Source organism: Nerophis ophidion, linkage group LG01 (genome assembly GCF_033978795.1).
Source record: "Nerophis ophidion isolate RoL-2023_Sa linkage group LG01, RoL_Noph_v1.0, whole genome shotgun sequence".
Taxonomy (NCBI): Eukaryota; Metazoa; Chordata; class Actinopteri; order Syngnathiformes; family Syngnathidae; genus Nerophis; species Nerophis ophidion.
In genome coordinates this window covers 90,435,694-90,460,684 of record NC_084611.1, presented here as the reverse complement: position 1 = coordinate 90,460,684, position 24,991 = coordinate 90,435,694, and the positions used below count along the sequence as shown (strand labels likewise).

At 40.9% G+C, this 24,991-nt stretch overlaps 1 protein-coding gene across 1 annotated transcript in view; it reads left to right on the top strand.

Moving 5' to 3' along the window:
• Positions 1–5,646: 5,646 nt before the first annotated feature.
• LOC133561935 (puromycin-sensitive aminopeptidase-like protein) overlaps positions 5,647–24,991 on the top strand; it is a 31,430-nt gene continuing 12,085 nt past the window's right edge. Inside the window, exons 1-8 of the mRNA XM_061915651.1 lie at positions 5,647–5,973; positions 13,128–13,212; positions 13,295–13,372; positions 13,456–13,577; positions 16,598–16,705; positions 20,303–20,503; positions 20,587–20,683; positions 20,760–20,793. Coding sequence (XP_061771635.1) covers positions 5,716–5,973; positions 13,128–13,212; positions 13,295–13,372; positions 13,456–13,577; positions 16,598–16,705; positions 20,303–20,503; positions 20,587–20,683; positions 20,760–20,793 — 983 coding nt within the window. The 5' untranslated portion in view covers positions 5,647–5,715. The remainder of the gene's footprint in view (positions 5,974–13,127; positions 13,213–13,294; positions 13,373–13,455; positions 13,578–16,597; positions 16,706–20,302; positions 20,504–20,586; positions 20,684–20,759; positions 20,794–24,991) is intronic.

Sequence of the window (24,991 nt, the reverse complement as noted above, 5' to 3'; positions counted from 1 at the left end):
CTCAACCGCCAAAACAGATTTAGATACTCTCGCCGCCGCCAAATTCACTCCAAATGTTTGGTAGTTCCGCGTCTCTCCTTCCGGAAGCTTCCCCAAACAACATCCGCTAGTCCCTTTCAAGTTAAAAGGGCTTTTGTTTCGCAGGAGCACATTTGTCAAGGTGTATTCCGGGCGCCCCATTAACTCTGTACGCCGGAAAATATTAGTATTTGTTTATGACGCATATTTCAAGCTTGTGCGGGATATCGTCCCCGGTATCATTGATATCATCACAACACTTTTTGCCGCCGTGACGATCGTCACACGGACGCGTTCTGTGACGTCACACGGCTCACGGACGGGCGGACAAAGGGTGACGTCGCACAAACCGGTATGACGTCACACGTGCCTCGCATGCACACGTGCTCCTTTGCCCGCCGTCCCGGCCAGCGAAAAAGTTGATCTCCCGCAAAACCATGAGTCTTCCCAATCTTAAGAATAATGGTAATAATGGTGATGAGGGAGATGAAAAGTTACCCACAGTGCATATTGTGCTCCAGTAACGCTAACGTTGTTGATGTCTCGACGCAGCCCAGCTAATCTGAGTGAGTAGAAATGATTGACAGGTTATTCAGTAGTTCTGGTGATTGTGTTGCAAAAAATTGGGTCCGACTCCTACCTATTAACCGTTTGTATCCATCCATCCATCCATCTTCTTACGCTTATCCGAGGTCGGGTTTGTATGTTATTAAAAAGTTATGATTCGTAGCATGGGGCAAGAGGGGGCTCTCTGCCCCCTTAAAAAAATGTCTTGCCCCCTCAAATCAAAATTTGAGAAAGTAAATTTGAATAAACTCACAAAATTACTACATTACAAGTTGACAAAATGATCTGCACTAGCGGAAAAATCCGCCGAAAAAGGGACACACACGATATAGTAGTGTCGGCCTCCCTCTCATTCCTCCCTCCGCTGTGCGTGTATTCACCATTCCACAGGCTGCGCAGCAGGCACACACCCCTCAGCCCTCAGTAAACATCCAATCACTGTTGCATTATGAAAGTAAAAGAAAAGGAAAAGTTGTCTACATTTTTCATATACTTGTTAGGATGGGTGTCTGTGTGTAGTCTTATCTGTCATAAGCACGTTTATCGTCGCGGACTTTCGGTGCTACGGAGTTCCTTTTTTTTTTTTTTACAACTTGATGAGAGCAGTGACAGCGGAGGCTCTGAGCAGCAGTGGTTTGGAAGGCAGAGAGCCTCCACTGTCCCTGTAACAAGCTACAAGTCTTTTATGATGCTGTTAATGAGGGTAAAAATGAAACATAAGCAGTCTTCCTCTGCTGTCCTCTGTTCAGAGCGGAGTCCCTAGTAGCGGCCCGTTTTACTTAGCAACGGTCTGGCAATCGACTGCTGGAATTCTTTTTCTGTAGTTTTTCTTGTAAGTCTACATTGTCAACCTTTAATGTTTCAATCTACATTTTGTAATAAACAAATTATAAGTTTCATTTGATATGACCAAGACACCTAAAAACAAAAACATTGCCGTTTTCATCAATTTACAAGCAAGTGGGCAACACACATACATTGGAGTGAATGAAATTTGTGCCCAAAGGAGTGCCCACGTTCTGTTTTATGAACTAGTTTGAGATTCTTTTTTATCATTATTCATCAGACTACCTTTCAGTTTTGTAAATATTGACTGTAGTGTGTGAAGTCCTACTTTGGGTCAAAATTTGAGAGTTAGGCCATCCAGTTAGGATAAATGTTATGTTGTTGGTTGATAAAATCTGGATGAAGGATGTTTTATTTTATTTTATTCATTTATTTTTATTTTTCAGTTTCCCCCCCTGAGGGATTGCCACCTTATTGTGGTCAGGGGGTTTGCGTGCCTCAGTGACCGTAAGAGCTAGACCAGCAGGAGCTTAGTCTTCAGGTGGGACACCCAAGTTGGACAGGTCTGAAGGTAGAGGCCTGACAAAGTGCGATCCACTACTCCAGGCTGGGGTTGGACACATAGCTAAAGACCCATTTCAATGAAGAAAGCATCGTTACTATAAGCACAAAAAAAAAAGTGCTGGAGCATGATGTGTACACATGATGCCCCCTTCACATTTCTGACTGCCCCCTCATATAAGCATGCCTAGAACCGCCCCTGGTCCAAAAAGTGACCAAACCAGTCAGGAAAGGAGGAGGGAACTGCTGTGGACTTAGACTTTGAGAAGAGAGGGGACCCACACACATATAAGCATGCCTAGAACCACCTCTGATTCGTAGCCACTCCTCCCCACATGCACACACCTTATTAGAATTCCCCCAAACTAGTACCAAACATTTGTGCTGCAGAAATTTTAGGTCTACAATCTGCAAAAATTTTAATGTATATTAACATTTTATTTTTTTCATGTTATTAATATTAGGTAGACCAAAACTTTTTGCAGCACAAACGAACTGGACACGTTTGGGGAGATTTTGACAAGTTTGGAGGGCTGGTTATGAAAAATGTTGAATTTGAAATACCAATAATTGACACAAACATGTATTTGGAAGTGGGAGGAAGCCGGAGGGAACCCACATAGTCACGGGGAGGACATGCAAACTCCACACAGAAAGATCCCCAGCCCGGGATTGAACCCTGACTTCTCAGGACCTTCGTATTGTGAGGCAGACGCACTAACCCCTTTTCCACCGTGCCCCTGGGGATAGGTTGATTCCATCCATTTCTATTTTCTACCGCTTATTCCCTTGTGGGGTCGCTGGCGCCTATCTCAGCTACAATCGGGCGGAAGGCGGGGTACACCTTGGACAAGTCACCACCTCATCGCAGGCCCAACACAGATAGACAGACAACATTCCCACTCACATTCACACACTAGGGACCATTTAGTGTTGCCAATCAACCTATCCCCAGGTGCTTGTCTTTGGAAGTGGGAGGAAGCCGGAGTACCCGGAGGGAACCCACGCAGTCACATGCAAACTCCACACAGAAAGATCCCGAGCCTGGATTTGAACCCAGGACTGCAGGAGCTTCGTATTGTGAGGCAGACGCACTAACCCCTCTGCCACCGTGAAGCCGATAGGTTGATAGGCAACACTAAATGGTCCCTAGTGTGTGAATGTGAGTGTGAATGTTGTCTGTCCTTCTGTGTTGGCCCTGCGATGAGGTGGCGACTTGTCCAGGGCATACCCATTCTTCCGCCCGATTGTAGCTGAGATAGGCACTAGCGCCCCCCGCGACCCCTAAGGGAATAAGCGGTAGGAAATGGATGGATGGATAACACACACATATACACTGGGTGTGGCGAAATTATTCTCTACATTTTTACCCGGTTTAGCTCGGTTGGTAGAGCGGCCGTGCCAGCAACTTGAGGGTTGCAGGTTCGATTCCCGCTTCCGCCATCCTAGTCCCTGCCGTTGTGTCTTTGGGCAAGACACTTTACCCACCTGCTCCCAGTGCCACCCACACTGGTTTAAATGTAACTTAGATATTGGGTTTCACTATGTAAAGCGCTTTGAGTCACTAGAGAAAAAGAGCTATATAAATGTAATTCACTTCACTTCACTACCCATCACCCTTGATCACCCCCTGGGAGGTGAGGGGAGCAGTGAGCAGCAGGGGTGGCGGCGCCCGGGATTAATTTTTTGTGATTTAACCCCCAATTCCAACCCTTGATGCTGAGTGCCAAGCAGGGAGGTAACAGGTCCCATTTTTATAGTCTTTGGTCGGGGTTTGAACTCACGACCTACCCATCTCAGGGCGGACACGCTAACCACTATAACACGTTGATACCATAAAACGTTAGTAACTTCAAAACCGTAACAGGACAAAGGCAGATTTTTTTGCAGTACAGAGGTAGCACAAATAATGGGACACATTAGGGGAGATTTTTTATTTTTATTTTTGGGGGGGAGGAATCTTATAAACTTTTATTCATCATATGCAACATTTACAACACAATCAATAAATAATAATAATTAAAAATAAAAGTACAGAAATAGTACAAAAACAGAACAGAACAGCGCCAGTGGGTTGTAAACTCAATAAAGTAACAAAAATACAATGCAATCTATATATAATTGTAACAAAATGTAAAGCCATAGGCTCACACAAGTTCCGTAAATATCGAAAATTTGGAGCACAGCATCAAAGTTTGCACAGCTTTTCGGTTGTCAGAGGTAGAAAGCGTTCTTAAAGTAAAGTTCTAATTATTTGTTAAAGGCACTGGCGACTTGTCCAGGGTGTGCGCCGCCTTCCGCCAGATTGTAGCTGAGGTAGGCATCAGCGCCTCAAGAAACTCAAGAAAGTAACTAACATTTGGGGAGCTTTTATTATTTTTTTTTTTTTTCAATTTTAGAAACCTTTATTTATGCATTTCTAAATATACAAACAGTTTTTTGATTGATTGAAACTTTTATTAGTAGATTGTACAGTACAGTACATATTCCGTACAATTGACCACTAAATGGTAACACCCCAATAAGTTTTTCAACTTGTTTAAGTCGGGGTCCACGTTAATCAATTCATGGTAAGAGTAAAAGTAAGCTGAGAAATAATAATCAAAATATGTACAAAAACAGTACAAAACAGCGCCAGGGGGTTGTAAATTCAAAGTAACTAAAATAGAATGATATATACATATATATATATATTTTTTTTTTCTACTGCTTTTTCTCTTCGGGTATATATATATATATATATATATATATATATATATATATATATATATATATATATATATATATATATATATATACATATATATACACACATATATATATACATATATATATATATATACATATACATATATACACACATATATATACATATATATATATATCTATATATATATATATATATATACATATATATATAGATATATATATATACATATAAAACAAAGTGTACAGCCATATGCTCACACAATTTCAGTAAATATCTTAATTTTGGAACTTACACTGTATGGAAAAGAAAATTTAACAATAATTTTACCTTTGCAACCTCATTATACTATTGGCTAGGATATGTATATATATGTATATATATATATATATATATATATATATATACATATACATATATATATATATATATATATATATATATATATATATATATAAAACAAAGTGTACAGCCATAAGCTCACACAATTTCAGTAAATATCTTAAATTTGGAACTTACACTGTATGGAAAAGAAAATTGAACAATAATTTGACCTTTGCAACTTCATTATACTATTGGCTAGGATATATATATATATATATATATATATATATATATATATATATAAAACAAGGTGTAAAGCCATAGGCTCACACAATGTCAGTGAATAATTTTAATTTGGAACACAGCATCATAGTTTTCACAGCGTTTTGGTTGTTGGAGATAGAAAGCATTTATTAAGTAAAGTTGTAATTAGTTTTTTAAAAGCACAAAAAATAGGTCGGGTATTATACTTACATTTATGAATATAAAACTTAGCCAATAGTATAATGAGGTTGCTTGCAAAGGTAAAATTAATTTTCTTTTTTTTTTTTTTCCATGCAGTGTAAATCCAAATAGCACATCTTTAACATTTGGGGAGCTTTTGACAAGTTGAGGGGGTTTGATGACGTCACGAGTCAGAAAAGAGGTCTTGGCAGCTTACCACGTGACTGGGGGTGGGAGGAGGGGGGGCGGGGGCGGCTCCGGTGAGTGACCGGGAGGAGACTAACGTAGCGCAGGGAGGTTTCCGGTTGATGTCGCTCCTTCTGACGCAGACGCTGGTGCAAACGATCCGTGTCCGCCCGCCCGTCCTCCGGTGTGCCGCGGTAATAAAAGTCCTCCTCCTTGCAGATAAGACGGTGAGAGCGGCCGGTCACTGTTCAGCAGCCATGGCCAAGAGGAGGCCCTTCGAGCGGCTACCCGCCGACGTCTTCCCCGTCAACTACGGGCTGTCCCTCAAGCCCGACCTGATCAACTTCACCTTCCTGGGCAAGATGGAGGCGAGGGTGCAGGTATGTTGGACGCGGGTGTGCTGGGTGGAGGTATGTTGGATTTCAACACCTGGAGGACGTTTGCAGTCTGCAACATGGGCTTGAGCTAGCCCGCTTGTCCTTAAAGGGCCACCGGCACGTAAATGACGCGCTATTTTCCCCCTTTCTTACATATTATAACTTATATAATGACACAAGCGAATAAAATATTATTATTATTATTATTATTAATGTAGTGTGTGTTACTAGCCATGTTAGCTTAGCAACACATGCTAACTGTAGCATGCTAACGCCGTTTTATTATCATTATTATTATTGTTATTTTCCCGGCCTCCTGGCTCAGACTTTGTGAACGGCCGGACAAAATAAATGTTTGCCTCGACGCCGTTGTCGAGCGTGAGTCCCGGGTTGGGTGACTTTGGTTGTCGGGCGACAAGTGGCGGCGAGCTAGCCCGTTAGCTTAGCTCGCTGGTGTTTGCTAAATCATGGCATCGTCACGTCGCCCCCTCCCACCCGCCACACGCTCCATTCCGCCGGGGTCAAATGTTGTTTTCACGGCGAGATGGTGAAGTCGGACCACAGTTGGACGGTGCGTGTTTGCTTCGTCGACCACGTCCCTTTTTAACCAAATAAACCAGCTCACTTTAGTTACATTCAGGGTTCGCAGGGGTGCTTAAAACCTTGAAAATGATTGGATTTTAAAGGCCTTCTGAAAGCCACTACTAGCCACCACGCAGTCTGATAGTTTGTATATCAATGATGAAATATTAACATTGCAACACATGCCAATACGGCATTTTAGTTTACTAAATTGCAATTTTAAATTTCCCGGGACTTTTTTCTTGAAAACGTAGCGTAACGATGATGTGTACTCGTGACGTCACGGGCTGTTATTAATGTAGCCGAGTGTTCTGGGTTCGCATAATTTGGGTACTGATAAAATAAAATAATAAAAGGGAGTCATGAGAGCAGGTCCGGTCTCCACCACTTTATTGTTCCCTTCTTTACACCTATCTCCATACACATGTCTCACCTTCTTCAACAACCCACCTTTATATAGACCTCTTACGGCAACACTGGAGGGACACCCTGAACTGTTTGTTACACACGTCCCCCCCTCAATTAGAAACGTCCCCGTTTCATCACAAACAAAATAGGTAACAAACAAGGGGAAATAGAACAGAGAAAAGAAAAAAAATTCACAATAAATCAACAATATATTTTTTTTAAACCGTATTGCATAGGCTAACACACTGGCCCCTCCAAAACATGCAAAAACTCCCATATGCGAAGGATGTCACTCCAATCGCCCCATTTGTAAGATAGTTCAATTGTGTGAAGGAGGTCGCCCCCAGCGAGATGGTCCGATGGTGCGCAGGAGGGTTACCCCAGTCGCCCACTGCGAGATAGTCCGATTGCGCGCAGGAGGTCGCCCCAGTGACCCCCTGCAAGATAGTCCGTTTGTGAGATAGTTCGTTTATGACGCTCCATCATGCCATTAGACTTGGGGTTATAGGCAGTGGTGCACGTCCTTTTTTTTCAAGCAACATACAGAGTCTAATTGAAGGGGAAACACCCTGGGGCCCTCACGGCCCCCATGGGAACCTCCGGGCCACATCCAGAAGGTCCATGACCACCCTACGGGTGGGCTGACAAACCTGGGACCCGCCCACGGGGACGTTAAGGGCACCGACGGGTCCGACACGCTCTGTACTTCTCACGCCACCGTCGGCTGTCTCTCAGCGCGAAGGGCCAGCAGCAAGACCGCGGGAACGCCTCCGCAACCAGCCGGGCCACGCCCGCAGCAAACACCTCCACGCTCTCCCCCGGAGCACGCACACTCGCCGACAGGTTGGCCCCCGAACCGGTCCATTAATTGTCTTTGTTTAAAAGCTGCCCCCAGTCTCCCACGGGACGAGTCGGGAGGATCCGAAAATCCTCACCAGCTCCTGGTTACAGTTGCGGTCGGCTCCCTCCGTCGGTGAAAGGAGCGGTTAAACAAAAAGTCCACTTTCGACATTCATGCCGTGTGAGTGTCCGTCAAACAGCGCCTCCGGGCTTAAAAAGAGTCGTGGTCACCACACCACGTGTCCGCAAAATGGCCGGGAAGCTTAGCAGTTAACTCGAAACTCACGTGTCCCGTGTAAAACTTTCTTCTTCTTTTTTTTCAACACAGCAGTTAAAATAATCCCACCGCTGCCACCAATGTAGCCGAGTGTCCTGGGTTCGCATAATTTGGGTACTGATAAAATAAAATAATAAAAGGGAGTCATGAGAGCAGGTCCGGTCTCCACCACTTTATTGTTCCCTTCTTTACACCTATCTCCATACACATGTCTCACCTTCTTCAACAACCCGCCTTTATATAGACCTCTTACGTCACAGCCTTACGGCAACACTGGAGGGACACCCTGAACTGTTTGTTACATAAATATGAACGCTGCACACACACACAGCTAAAAGTCGTCTGCTTTAACGGCATAATTACACAGTATTTTGGCGATCTGTGTTGCTGAATCTTTTGCAATTTCTTCAATTAATAATGGAGAAGTCAAAGTAGAAAATAAATGATAAATGGGTTGTACTTGTATAGCGCTTTTTTACCTTCAAGGTACTCAAAGCGCTTTGACACTACTTCCACATTTACCCATTCACACACACATTCACACACTGATGGAGGGAGCTGCCATGCAAGGCGCCAACCAGCACCCATCAGGAGCAAGGGTGAAGTGTCTCGCTCAGGACACAACGGACGTGACGAAGTTGGTACTAGGTGGGATTTGAACCAGGGACCCTCAGGTTGCGCGCGGCCACTCTCCCATTGCGCCACGCCTTCCCTAAAAGACGGATTTGGGAAGCTTTAGCCCAGGGGTAGGGAACCTATGGCTCCAGAGCCAGATGTGGCTCTTTCGATGACTGCATCTGGCTCTCAGATAAATCTGAGGTGACGCTGCTTAACACAATAAGTAATGAATAATTCCACTTGTAATCAATGTGTTAAAAATAACGATCAAAATAGAAAACATGCTAATGCATTAGAATCCACTTGTCCTTTTTTCTACCGCACTCGTTCAAGAAGTTGCATTATGGGTTAGTTTAGGGCTTGCTCTCCTGGGGGTTCTTCAGACCACCAAACACCGACACGAGAGCCTATTTCAGGATTACAATATTTTTTTTATTTTTCAATAAGTCTCTCAGTTGGTTTCCAGCAGTTGTCTTTTTTTTCGTTCTCGCTCTGGCTCCAGCTCCAACCCCGTCTCTACTCCTGGCTGCGGCTTATAAACAGAGCGACAGGGATTGAGACAACAAGGCGCAGGGGGGCCATCCACGCACCTTTCGCTGATTTTGAGGCTGGTCCTGGCAACACCCTGCTTCGCTGCTGGCCCGCAGGCCACGCCCCCTCCACAGTTAGCTTCAGAATAACAATGTTATTACAAAGAATAAGAGACCTGTTATACTCTAGAAATGTTACTCTTACTTAAAAATGCACACGTTTGTGTTCAGTGTTAAAAAATGTTTTATGGCTCTTACGGAAATAGTGAAGTGAAGTGAATTATATTTATATAGCGCTTTTCTCTAGTGACTCAAAGCGCTTTACATAGTGAAACCCAATATCTAAGTTACATTTAAACCAGTGTGGGTGGCACTGGGAGCAGATGGGTAAAGTGTCTTGCCCAAGGACACAACGGCAGTAACTAGGATGGCGGAGGCGGGATTCGAACCTGCAACCCTCAAGTTGCTGGTACGGCCACTTTACCAACCGAGCTATACCGCCCCACATTTTTAATACATTTTTAAAATATTTGGATTCTTGGCTCTCGCAGCCAAAAAGGTTCCCGACCCCTGCTTTAGCCTTTAGCCACACGAGCACACGGTGATTCCTTGTTTAAAATTTACGGAGTTGAAACTTTCGTATGGATCACAGCGGACATGGACATGTCAACCAGCAGGTTTCGGTGAGAAAATTTTGGTTAAAAAGTCGCCACTTACCGGATATCAGCTGAGCTTCTGCCTCCCGTACAGCTGCCGTCGACTTCCCCGAGACACTGCGCGTCAACACCCGGCCGTGGACGTACACTTCCGACTATCAGGTACTGTTAAACTCACTAAAACACTAGGAACACAATAGAAAATTAAAGCTGCAAGCAGCGTTGGTCGGGTCCGCCTTTGGCTGCTCCGCTTTGGCTGCTGCCCCCGCGACTCAAGCCCTGGTCTTAGTCAGACCTACATAGAGGTTTTTATGTCATGTATCTACGACATTCCTAACAGAAGTTACAAACAGTTTTGTAATAGATGGTCTTTTTTCTGCACCATCAAGGTATATATTGACGCTTACATAGGTCTGCTGATAATGTTCCCCTTTAAAGGCACTGCCTCAAGCGTCCTCTAAAACCTTTCGTCACGTCCGCTTTCCTACGTAAAAACAGCGTGCCGCCCTAGTCACACACACACGCTAATGCAATGCAAGCCATACAGGTCACACTGAGGGTGGCCGTATAAACAACTTTAAGACTGTTACAAATATGCGCCACACTGTGAACCAACACTAAACGAGAATGACAAGCAAATTTCGGGGGAACATCCGCACTGTAACACAACATAAACACAACCGAACAAATACACAGAACCCCTTGCAGCACTACCTCTTCCTGGATGCTACAATATAAAAATGTATTATTAGCCTGTGGGAAAAGTTTATTTTGATATTTACCTGAAAAAACTGCAAATAGAAAAGAGGCATTCAATTTCTATTTAAATTTGATTTGATATGCCATTGCTATTTTTAAATTATTAGTATTATTTGTAACTGGATTTTGCATGTCACTATAAAGTTATATAAGTCTTGCTTGTTCAATATTCAATGCAAAACTTGTTTTAAAAGGTTAAAAGGTTAATTTGTTCAACCTCGGCCCGCGGCTTTGTTAAGTTTAAAATTTTGGCCCAGTCTGTACTTGAGTTTGACACCCCTGGTCTACACAAACACTGCTTCATTTTCTATGCCCCATTCAGTCAATGAAAACTGCTGTTAGGCTTAGGTTTTAGCATATTTCCCATATTTTTTCTACAGACAGCATTTGGTGACCTCAAACAAAAAGGCTATGGATTGATTCACACTGGTTTTCGCCTTTGGTACTGGAAAAACTGGAAAATTGATCTTGAAAGTCTTTAAAAAGTGCTTGAATTTGGCCATGGAAAAGCTCTACAAACCCTGTCTGATGGGGTTGCCAACCCCACAGTAAGGAAATCAGCTATTGGCTGCCATGAAAGTGGCAAAATGATGTCATCTAATTTGCATAAATACCTGTGAGTATACAACACCTTTACGGCCCAGTTTCGCGATCTTTCTCCTGTTTCGGATCAACGATTAAAAGACGAGTTGAAAGGGGAACTGCTCTGTTTTGGAATGTTGTCTATCATTCACAACTCTTATGTCAGGCATGTGTTTTTCTTTTTTTTAATGCATTCTAACTAGTAAATAAACACTAGCAAAAGTAAGATCGCAATGGGAGTCGCTCTAAAAAACATCCCAACACCTCCACCTAGGTTTTATTTCCACGCTGTAAGTATAGATTTAATTGCGGAGGTTAGTTTGTCTTTATTACGAAAGCTTTTTTTGACGCTGAATTTATGGAACTGAGTTTTTAGCGTTTGATATTTTTGATCTGAATTTTTTCATTGAAAACCTTTTTTTTTTTAGCAAAATGTTTTAAAAGTTGTTTTGAAATTTTTGTGTCTAAAAAATATTTGTTTAAAAAATCTGTATTTTAGAGTTCTGTGCATAAAAAAATTTGTGTTGTAAAATTCAGTGGTTTTAAATTGGAGTGGTAATTCAGTTGTATAATTTTTAGAACCATTATACTTCGAAAGCATGACATTTTATATTTGTTTACAAAATACATTGTTGCCGTTTTCTTAATGTTTAATATAAGACAAGAGTCAGGTAGTCATCATCATCATTTATTTTTATTCCTTTCATGAAAATGCATATTTACAAGCCACGTACAATTGACACTTTCATTGTTTTTGTTGTTTTTCTTTCTTATACATTTTCATGATCAGAAAGGAGCAGATGGAAGAATGATATTCTTATATTTATCTGCCCCTTTTTTAACACAAATTACAGTATTTTAGATGAATTATAACTGTTCCCTCCACCAACACCCAAACTCCAACATACTTTTCCATTTTCCTTTAAGCACTTTCACAATGACACGTCCAATCTAAATCAAAACTCAATTTTGATATAATTTCAGTTTTCTCTTTTTATAACTTTTTTTAAATACAAATATATTCTTACACCTTAGAGAATTCCATGCTTTCACACCAACAACAGACAAGCACATTTGTTTCAAATTTGTTCGCGCTCTCTGATGTTTAAAGTCATACGGCCTTCTGTGTTTCTCATCTTCAGATGTGAACACAAATAACTCTTGTATGTCCTTCGGAAGAACTTTATTTCTCGCTTTGAACATCATTAATAGTGTATTCAATTCTACAATGTATTTTAGTTTTAGTAATCCTGTGTGGTCTCTATATCCTACTTTAAGAATGATTCGAATTGCTCTTTTCTGTGAAAGAAATAAAGGCATTATGTTGCTATGATATTTATTTCCCTGTATTTCTGCACAATAATTGAAATAAGGTAGAATAATTGAGCAATATAACATTCTCATTGTGTTGTATGGAAAACTATATTTAACCTTGTTCAAAATAAATAAGCTTTTAGATACCTTATTTTTCACATGCATTATATGAGCTTTCCATGTCAACTTTTCATCTAAGATCTGATTTCAGACACCTTCTCAATTTTCACATCTTGCCACCTTCTCCATGGCTGCTGTAAGTTCTCTAGCAACCGTTTCAGCACCTTTTCCCCAAGTATAAATAACCGTGTCATCTGCATACATCTGGATATTTACATCCTCACATACAGATGGCAGGTCCAAGCCCATTTATCAATGGGGTTGGGACCATCAGTTATGTTGTGAATGAGAAGGTGTGTCCAAACAATTGCTGCATACTCTTAATGTTTAAATAACTTTTACTCCAAATGTCGGTTTTTGGCCAGCTTGACTACTAATTGTCTGTATCGGCTCTGAAAAATCCATATTAGTGGATCTCTACCACACGCACACTATGTTCCTAACGAAGTCATGTTTCTTCTACACGTGCAGGTGACACAGGCCACTAATCAGATTGTGATGAACTGCGCTGACATCGACATCATCACAGCCTCTTTTGTGTCCAACGGAGGAGATGGTGAGCGGTTGATTCCTTCACCACCATCATCATCATCATCAGTTCATGTCATGTGATGTGCCGACCTCTGTTTGTTTCTCAGAAATTGACGCCACGGGGTTCAACTATCAAAACGAGGACGAAAAAGTGACCTTGTCCTTTCCGAGCGCTCTACAAAAAGGTGACGCGTGAAATGTTTGAACCACCCTCGGAAGCCATTGTGTGTAACGTGCGCCTGTTGTCGCCGTGTGCTCGCGTGTGCAGGCTCCGGTGTGTTGAAGATCAAATTTGCCGGAGAACTGAATGACAAAATGAAAGGATTCTATCGAAGTAAATACACAAATTCCGCAGGAGAGACCCGCTACGCTGCAGTTACACAATTTGAGGTGAGATGGGGACGTAGACACTCGTTTGTATCAGTAAAAAAGTGTTCACGTGTTCTTGTTTTGCAATAAGTTTGACGAGCCGAGACGTGATGATGCGGGAGCAGCAGGACATCACAGTAAAGCAGCAGTGGACTACTTAGCTGTCATGGCGCAGCTAAGAAATAGTTTGTCTGCGTTAGTGCTTGTAATAACATTGCTAATATTTTGGCTAATATTCAGGTATTGATTGTTAGTGGGTTTTGGATTGTTATTTATAGGGTTTTGTGGGCAAAATAGAGAGCCCCCATTGACAACATTATTAGTAAACTTTTTATGTATTTATTTACGACGTAAGGATTATCATTTGTAGGCAAAATTCCCTCCAAAAGTACAGTTCCCCATTAAGACTACATGAATGTTCCTCATGTACTTCCCAGGCAACCTCTTAGGCATGTTTTACATTTAACAAAACAGTAAAAATGGAACAAGGGCTGCGTAACTGTCATTGCGCCGCTAAGAACTAGTTTGTGTGTGTTAATGCTACTAATAACAACATTGCAAAAATTTGGTTAATATTCAGGTCATATGTATGAAGAGTATTGTTAGTGGGTTTTGGATGGTTATTTGGAGGGTTTTGTGGGCAAAATAGAGAGCCCCCATTGACAACATTATTAGTAAACTTTTTATGTATTTAAGACATTAGGATTATCATTTGTAGGCAAAATTCCCCCCAAAAGTACAGTTCCCCATTAAGACTACATGAATGTTCCTCATGTACTTCCCAGGCAACCTCCTAGGCATGTTTTACAATTAACAAAACAGTAAAAATGGAACAAGGTCTACGTAGCTGTCATTGCGCCGCTAAGAAGTAGTTTGTGTGTGTTAATGCTAGTAATAACAACATTGCTAAAATTTGGTTAATATTCAGTTCATGATATGTATGAAGAGTATTGTTAGTGGGTTTTGGATGGTTATTTAGAGGGTTTTGTGGGCAAAATAGAGAGCCCCCATTGACTACATTATTAGTAATTTTTTAATGTATTTATTTACGACATAAGGATTATCATTTGTAGGCAAAATTCCCCCAAAAAGTACAGTTCCCCATGTACTTCCCAGGCAACTTCCTAGGCATGTTTTACAATAAACAAAACAGTAAAAATGCAACAAACACTGACACTTGAAAGTAAAGTTTATAAAACACCGTGTCAGATTTCAAATATCAGTTTTGTTAGGGTTCTTTTTTTCAAGTTGAGTTGAACAATTTGCTGCAATGAATCAGAATTCATAAGTGTGATTAATCGGATTTAAAAATTAATCGTTTGACAGGGCTAGTAAGAATATGCCCGTATCATTTTTCTATCTGCTTTTAAATTGTGATTAGTGTTCTGTGTCTTTCAATGTCTTGTAATGTCCAATGTTATGTATTTTACTATGTACTGCTTTTATATTTCCTGTATTTTATATTATTACTTTGAACTGTTTTATATTTAAATATTTATCCTGTAAATAGTCTGAGTACTCTGAAAAGCGCTATACCAAATAAAATGTATTATTATTATTATAATAATAAATACCAAGGTTTGAGAGGAGAGATGCATGCACACTTCACCCATGGCTAACCACATTCTTTGTGCGTAGCAACCTTTTTATAAAGGAGGCCCCGGGTGGGTGGAAGGTGAGCAGAACTACCATTCCATCTAAGGCGCTGTTTCTTAAAAATTGTTAGGCTGCGAGCGTTCCCTAGAGCAGTGGTTCTCACCCTTTTTTAAGTGATGTACCCCCTGCGGAATTTTTTTTTAATTCAAGTACCCCCTAATCAGAGCAAAGCATTATTGGTTGAAAAAAGGAGATCAAGAAGTAAAATACAGCACTATGTCATCAGTTTCTGATTTATTAAATTGTATAACAGGGCAAAATATTTCTTATTAGTAGTGGTCTTTCTTGAACTATTTGGAAAAAAAGATATAAAAATAACTAAAAACTTGTTGAAAAATAAACAAGTGATTCAATTATAAATAAAGATTTCTACACATAGAAGTAATCGTCAACTTAAAGTGCCCTCTTTGGGAATTGTAATAGAGATCCATCTGGATTAATCAACTTTATTCTAAACATTTCTTTACAAAAAAAGAAATCTTTAACATCAATATTTACAGAACATGTCCACAAAAAAATCTAGCTGTCAACACTGAATATTGCATTGTTGCATTTCTTTTCACGGTTTATGAACTTATGTTCATATTTTGTTGAAGTATTATTCAATAAATATATTTATAATATTTTTGGATTTGTTGCTATTTTTAGAATATTTAAAAAAAATCTCACGTACCCCTTGGCATACCTTCAAGTACCCCCATTTGAGAACCACTGCCCTAGAGGACAGCCCAAAAATGTTGTAATGCTCGTTTCCACCACTTGTGGCAGTATTGACAATATCAAACAAACAGAAGAAGCCTGGCGTTAAAGTCGTAGAGAAGTTCATTAAGCGCAAAATTTATGACTAAAGTTTTGAATCTGCATTTTCATTTGTACTTGAATTTTGTTTAAGAAAAATTTGTTAATTATCAACTTAATTGGAACATTATTTTTTTAGCATTTGTAATTGTATGTAAAAAAAATGTATATATATTTAATCCCTTCTTTAGCAGTGTATTAGATATTTTATCTAATTTTGTCTGACCTAAGCCTTGATAAGTCTTTGTGATTAACACATGCTTTCATATCATTTCACTAGGTTGTAAACTTAAACTGTAAATAGGTTACATATAAACAATTGGGTTGAATTACATTAAAATCAAGAATAAGTTTACTGAATCAGTGTTGTTATTTGAGTGACTTAGTGTGTTTCTTACAAATGAGATAACGTTGATGTCAACAGTCTATGGGACTCATTGGTTATTATTTTGTTCAGCATTCCCACTGCTGTCTTATGTCTCATTTTTAACCAGCATTTTGGTTCAACCATAGTTGATGTGAGGGGCTTTGTAATGATTAATTAATTGAATGATTGATTGTATGTGTGTCCTGCCCCACTGCTGCAGGCCACAGACGCTCGCAGAGCCTTTCCCTGTTGGGACGAGCCCGCCATCAAAGCCACCTTTGACATCACTCTGATCGTCCCCAAGGACCGCGTCGCCTTGTCGAACATGGTATGTGTCACGCCGTCGGGTTTTTGACCACATTCTCTCCCAGAACCATCTTAGTCATGGCAGGGAGAGGAAACATCGAATATCATGTCCGCTTCATGAAATGCAGACCAATAAGCCAGTTGTAGTCAAGTCTGATATTGAATGGTGGTATTTTGCAGGTGTAAAACCACACCAAATCGCACTTTGATTCACAATCCTTATGTGAGTCGACAACATCCGAGTCTTTCCCTTTTCTGTGCGTACTAAATAGTGAAAAACTAAACAATACAGATCTTTGGGGATTAATCTATTCCGCCCTTTTAAAACACATCCAACAACGCATGCATATTAACAAAGCTACAGCGACATTGTTATTGTCAGCGCTAACACAGAGGCGCTACCTTTAGCAACACAGTCATACAGCATGTTTACAACCGGGGTGTCCATACTATGGCCTGCCAGCATAAGTATAATTAGGAACCTGACCGCAGGGAGATTAAAATAGATTTTTAAAGTCAAATTATATCGTTGCTTTGTCGCCTTCTTGCAGACAACATGAACAATTCCGGTCTTTAAGCACATAAGATTAGAATACAAACAAGCGCAGCATTTACTTGTATGACACAATTCAAACAACCTTCCCTAGTCATGGTACAAAAGAGGAAAACAACTCAAAAAAAGGCAACATGCCTACAGACATGCTCACACAGAACACAATTTGTCGGTATTATAAAAAAAGCGTCCATGCACCGCTTGATGGATTGTCAGAAGATTACAGCTACCATAGTCAGACGAACTGTGCTTCAACATACGGTATTATGGCATGTGTACAAGGTCCCCAAAGTGGCACCTCGTATGGGACATAGCTGACGTTTTGTTTTGCAATATTATAACTAAAACCTCTGTTTTGTCCCGCTTGAGCTGTAGGAAAATAAATAAAAGGGTTTACAAGTATCAACTTGTATGTAAAATGTCCGATATTAGCAGTCCTGCAGCGTGTTTACTTGTGCAAAAATGGACAGCCAGTAATCGTCTAAATGTCCTCCAATAGGCACACAATAGCATGCAAGTTAATCATGCGTAATAGCCATTGAACAATATTATGGTGTAAAACAGCACATTTGTCAATATAAACAATTATCAAATAATTTTAGTTGCTTGCTACTTTAATACCTTGTATGTGTAAGTATCCAGTAACAATTGTGTCCGCATCATTCAATTTTCTGCGTCATGAACTCAACTTGATGAATTATTGTGACCACTAGGTGCCGCTTAAACAACAATTACCCCTGCACTTCAACCTAAAGACCGCATTGGTCCATTCCAGACGGGGAATTGTACAAACTCCGTTTCCATATGAGTTGGGAAATTGTGTTAGATGTAAATATAAACGGAATACAATGATTTGCAAATAATTTTCAACCCATATTCAGTTGAATATGCTACCAAGACAACATATTTGATGTTCAAACTGATAAACATTTTTTTTTTGTGCAAATAATCATTAACTTTAGAATGTGATGCCAGCAACACGTGACAAAGAAGTTGGGAAAGGTGGCAATACATGCTGATAAAATTGAGGAATGCTCCTCAAACACTTATTTGGAACATCCCGCAGGTGTGCAGGCTAATTCGGAACAGGTGTGTGCCATGATTGGCTATAAAAACAACTTCCCCAAAAATGCTCAGTCTTTCACAAGAAAGGATGGGGCGAGGTACACCCCTTTGTCCACAACTGCGTGAGCAAATAGTCAAACAGTTTAAGAATAACGTTTCTCAAAGTGTGATTACAAGAAATTTAGGGATTTCAACATCTAAGGTCCATAATATCATCAAAAGATTCAGAGAATCTGGAGAAATCACTCCACATAAGCGGCATGGCCGGAAAACAACATTGAATGACCGTGACCTTCGATCCCTCAGACGGCACTGTATCAAAAACCGACATCAATCTCTAAAGGATATCACCACATGGGCTCAGGAACACTTCAGAAAACCACTGTCACTAAATACAGTTGGTCGCTACATCAAAGTGCAAGTTAAAGCTCTACTATGCAAAGCGAAATCTATTTATCAACAACATCCAGAAACGCTGCCGGCTTCTCTGGGCCTGAGATCATCTAAGATGGACTGATGCAAAGTGGGAAAGTGTTCTGTGGTCTGACGAGTCCACATTTCAAATTGTTTTTGAAATATTCGACATCGTGTCATCCGGGCCAAAGGGGAAGCGAGACTGTTATTGACGCAAAGTTCAAAAGCCAGAATCTGCGATGGTATGGGGGTGCATTAGTGCCCAAGGCATGGGTAACTTACACATCTGTGAAGTCACCATTAATGCTGAAAGGTACATACAGGTGTTGGAACAACATACGCCGCCGTCTAAGCGCTGTCTTTTTCATGGACGCCCCTGCTTATTTCAGCAAGACAATGCCAAGCCACATTCAGCACATGTTACAACAGCGTGGCTTTGTAAAAAAAGAGTGCGGGTGCTTTCCTGGCCCGCCTGCAGTCCAGACCTGTCTCCCATGGAAAATGTGTGGCGCATTATGAAGCGTAAAATAGGACAGCGGAGACCCCGGACTGTTGAACGACTGAAGCTCTACATTAAACAAGAATGGGAAAGAATTCCACTTTCAAAGCTTCAACAATTAGTTTCCTCAATTCCCAAACGTTTATTGAGTGTTGTTAAAAGAAAAGGAATGTAACACAGTGGTGAACATGCCCTTTCCCAACTACTTTGGCACGTGTTGCAGCCATGAAATTCTAAGTTAATTATTATTTGCAAAAAATAATAAAGTTTATGAGTTTGAACATCAAATATCTTGTCTTTGTAGTGCATTCAACTGAATATGGGTTGAAAAGGATTTGCAAATCATTGTATTAAGTTTATATTTACATCTAACACAATTTCCCAACTCATATGGAAACAGGGTTTGTACTATTACTCGTCTGGAATGGACCTATGCGGTCTTTAGGTTGAAGTGCAGGGGTAAATGTTTGACTCGTTTCCCTTGATTAAACCTTTTCTAACATTCCACCTTAAAAAGTACTGAAAGCATGTATGGTTTGCGCAGATATCATATTGGATTTTTATCAATAAGGCCAAAACTGAAGGCTTCAATATCGGTATTGTATCAGAAAGTGAACAAGTTGTACTGGGACAGCCTTAAAAATGGAAGTAATGGCCGCCGTTAAACAGGTAAGCGGGTTTATAAATCCCTCTCAAATCCCTTGCCTTTAGCAGAACAGATTTTAATCCCAAGGAGTTGAATCAAGGATAATAAAATTAATTCAAACTGCTTCCCTGATTTTCTCCGTCCTATTTCTGCATAAGAGGTTTGAACCTGAAAAAGGGGGCGGCTTTACTCTTGTATTAAATCACATGACATTTTTTTGGAGGCCATGAGAAGCCACTCTTCTTAGATATAAGTCGTGCCAGAATAAACAATGGTGGACTTGTCCGACAGCGCGTGCAAGGACTTTGTTTCCGATGAAACGGGAGTTGCCACGGCAAGTTGCCGACGAGCTTTACGCTGTGACGTCTTTGCAGGAGCAGTGGGAAAGAGTCTTCAGATATGCAGCCGCGGTTGTTCTGATGTCGTGCTCTGCTCTGTCCAGAATGTCGTTGAGCGACTGCCGTACCCCAGCGACGAAGACCTGGTGGAAATCCAGTTTGCCACCTCCCCCGTCATGTCCACTTACCTCGTAGCGTTTGTCATCGGCGAGTTTGACTTTGTGGAGAGTCAGTCGTTGGACGGCGTGCTGGTACGCGTCTACACGCCGACGGGCAAGGGGGAGCAAGGGCGCTTTGCCCTGGAGGTGAGCCCGCCGTCGGACGGCCACATAGCCGCCGCCGCCTGGTTTCAGCTGGCCTCAGACGCCGAGTGTTTGTGTCTTCTCAGGTGGCCACAAAGACTTTGCCCTTTTACAAAGACTACTTCAACGTCCCTTACCCTTTGCCTAAGATTGATCTCATTGCAGTTGCCGATTTTGCTGCTGGTCAGTTGTCCTCTCAACAACATTCCATCCCCAAGTATTTGGATTGAAAGTAACGTGTTTGCGCTTTTCCTCGCAGGTGCCATGGAAAACTGGGGCCTCGTTACTTACAGGTAAAAACTGTTCAGGGATTATTTCCCCTCCTTTTGAAGTCAATCAATCAATCAATCAATGTTTACTTATATAGCCCTAAATCACTAGTGTCTCAAAGGGCTGCACAAACCACCACAACATCCTCGGTAGGCCCACATAAGGGCAAGGAAAACTCACACCCAGTGGGACATCGGTGACAATAATGACCCAGTGGGACGTCGGTGACAATGATGACTATGAGAACCTTAGAGAGGAGGAAAGCAATGGATGTCGAGCGGGTCTAACATGATACTGTGAGAGTTCAATCCACAATGGATCCAACACAGTCGCGAGAGTCCAGTCCAAAGTGGATCCAACACAGCAGCGAGAGTCCCGTTCACAGCGAGTCACTCGCTTTGACCTTTGTTTTGCTCAAAGAGATATAAACCCAATGATCGCACCCTTATCTTCTTACCTATATGGACTACGATTGTCCCGATACCAACATTTTGGTACCGGTACCAAAATGTATTTCGATACTTATCAAATCAATCAATATTTATTGCAGCATCCAAGTAGACGTACAATCACATACAGTACATAAAACAAACAAACAATACTGTATAAAAGGCATTATCAGACCCGTCAGCGATCCTGTTCTGTCTCCCTGTAAAGTTTGTCTGATCTTGAATGGGATTGTGCTGAAAATTGTAGTTTCCCCTCGGGGATTACCGCATTTTTCGGAGTATAAGTCGCACCTGCCGAAAATGCATAAAAAACAAGGAAAAATGTCGCACTGGAGTATAAGTCGCATTTCTGGGGGAAATTTATTAGATAAAATCCAACAAGGACAGACATTTAAAAGGCATTGAAAATGTCCACCTTGGATTGGAAGTCTGCTGGCAGTTTCTGGCACATTGTTGTCCCTGCTCTGATGGAGAGGCGATTGCGTTGCATGAAGCGGTAACACCAAGAAGATCCTCCCGCAAAGTCATTTATATTCATCTCCTTAGCACAGAGGTAGGGAACCTATGGCTCGGGAGCCAGATGTGGCTCTTGATGACTGCATCTGGCGCTCGGATAAATCTGAGCTGGAATTGCTTAACACGATAAATAATGAATAATTCCACTTGTAATCACAGTTTTAAAAATAATGTTCAAAATATAAAACATTCTCATGCATTTTGAATCCATCCATCCGTTTCTACCGCACCTGTTCAAGAAGTTGCGTTAATGCTAAGAAGTTATTTATATATTATTGGTTAGTGTGGGGCTTGCCCTCCTGGGGGTTCTTCAGACCACCAAACACCAACATGAGAGCCTGTTTCAGGGTTACAATATTGTTTTATTTTTCAATAAGTCCCTCAGTTGCTTTCCAGCAATTGTATTATTCTCTTTCGTTTTAGCTCTGGCTCTGGCCCCAGCCCCGTCTCTCCTCCTGGCTGCTGCTTATAAATAAATAAATAAATGGGTTGTTCTTGTATAGCGCTTTTCTACCTTCAAAGTACTCAAAACGCTTTGAAACTACTTCCACATTTACCCATTCACACACACATTCACACACTGATGGTGGGAGCTTATAACAGAGTGACAGGTGATTAGATTACAAGGCCCAGGTGGGCCGTCTACACACCTGTCGCTGATTTAGAGGCCGGTCCTGGCACACCCCAGTTCCATGCAGGCCCACAGGCCACGCCCCCTCCACAGTTCGCTCCAGAATAACAATGTTATTACAAAGAATAAGAGACCTATTATACTCTAGAAATGTTGGTCTTACTTAATAATGCACGCGTTTAGTTGTGTTCAGTGTTAAAAAAATATTATATGGCTCTTACGGAAATACATTTTTAAATATTTGACTTTTTGGCTCTTTCAGCCAAAAAGGTTCCCGACCCCTGCCTTAGCAACTACCTGGGCGTGGAGACGCAACCGTACGGTGGACAAGCCTCTCCCGGCAACACGTTGTTCAAGCACCCATTTGTGAATTCGTTCCTCGAGCTGTGGCCACCTAGCTTTTTGCCCGCGATTAGCTTTTTTAGTTTTCTTCATTTCAGTAATAGTAGTCTCCGCTTTTCGCCAGTCCCTTACAACTTTCTCGTTTACTCCAAACTTTTCTGCCGTTTCCTGCTGCGTATTTCACAACTTCCAGCTTGTAACTTGCAGTATATGCTTTCCTTTTCGGTGCCATTTTTGTTCAGCCCTTTGTTTTTATAAGTTACCGCCAATGTACCGTGGCAGGTAGCGTCTTCTTTCCCACAATGCAGTTCTGCCAAGACCCGCCTCCGCCGAATTTTCATTGGTTGACATGTGTGTGACGATTGCTGTAGCACAGGGGTAGGGAACCTATGGCTCTAGAGCCAGATGTGGCTCTTTTGATGACTGCATCTGGCTCTCGGATAAATCTGAGCTGACATTGCTTAACACGATAAGTAATGAATAATTCCACTTGTAATCACAGTGTTAAAAAAAAAGTTCAAAATATATAACATTCTCATGCATTTTTAATCCATCCATCCGTTTCCTACCGCACCAGTTCAAGAAGTTGCGTTAATGGTAAGAAGTTATGTCTTTGTTATTGGTTAGTGTGGGGCTTGCACTCCTGGGTTTTTTTTTAGACCACCAAGCACCGACATGAGAGCCTGTTTCAAGGTTATAATATTGTTTTATTTTTCAATAAGTCTCTGTTTCTTTCCAGCAATTGTCTTTTCCTCTTTCGATCTCGCTCGTGCTCTGGCTCCAGCCCCAACCCCGTCTCTCCTCCTGGCTGCTGCTTATAAACAGAGCGACAGGTGATTAGATAACAAGGCCCATATGGGCCATCTACGCACCTGTCGCTGATTTCGCGGCCGTTCCTGGCAACACCCCACTTCGCTGCAGGCCACGCCCCCTTCACAGTTAGCTTCAGAATAACAATGTTATTACAAAGAATAAGAGACCTATTATACTTTAGAAATGTTGGTCTTACTTAAAATGCACGCATTTAGATGTGTTTAGTGTTGAAAAAAATATTATATGGCTCTTACGGAAATACATTTTAAAATATTTGGATTCTTGGCTCTCTCAGCCAAAAAGGTTCCCGACCCCTGCTGTAGCATCTTCTTTTCCCACAATGCATTTCTGCCATGACCCGCCTCCGCCGAATTTTCATTGGTTGACGTGTGTGTGTGACGATTGCTGACATCCGGCTAGTCTCATACGTGAATGAGATAAATAATATTTGATATTTTACGGTAATATGTTAATAATTTCACACACAAGTCGCTCTGGAGTATACGTCGCACCCCCGGCCAAACTATGAAAAAAAAACTGCGACTTATATTCCGAAAAATACGGTAATCAAGTATTTCTCATCTCATCACATATTAAAACAGTGCTTTTGCATATTCAGTAAAAGCATCTTATAAATATATAAAAGCATTAATAGAAAAAAAAAATATATATATATACATATACATTGGGGGTGTGGGAAAAAATTGATTCAAATACGAATCGCGATTCTCACGTTGTGCGATTCAGAATCTTTTTTTTTTTTTTTTAATCAATCCAACAAAACAATAAAAAGCGATACCATAACAATGCAATCCAATTCCAAAACCAAACCTGACCCAGCAACACTCAGGACTGCAATAAACAGAGCAATTGAGAGGAGACACAAACACCACACAGAACAAACCAAAAGTAGCGAAACAAAAATGAATATTATCAACAACAGTATCAATATTAGTTATAATTTCAGCATAGCAGTGATTAAAAATCCCTCATTGGCATTATCATTAGACATTTATAAAAATAATAAAAAAGAACAATAGTGTCACAGTGGCTTACACTTGCATGGCATCTCATAAGCTTGACAACACACTGTGTCCAATGTTTTCACAAAGATAAAATAAGTCATATTTTTGGTTCCTTTTAATAGTTAAAACAAGTTTACATTATTGCAATCAGTTGATAAAACATTGTCCTTTACAAATATAAAAGCTTTTTTTTTTAAATCTACTACTCTGCTAGCATGTCAGCAGACTGGGGTAGATCCTGCTGAAATCTATGTATTGAATGAATAGAAAATTGTTTTGAATCGGAAAAATATCGTTTTTGAATCGTGAATCGAAAAAATCGATATATTATCGAATCGCGACCCCAAGAATCGATATTGAATCGAATCGTGGGACACCCAAAGATTCGCCGCCCTAATATACATACATACAGGTACACTTTAAAAGTGCGTCTAGACCAGGGGTG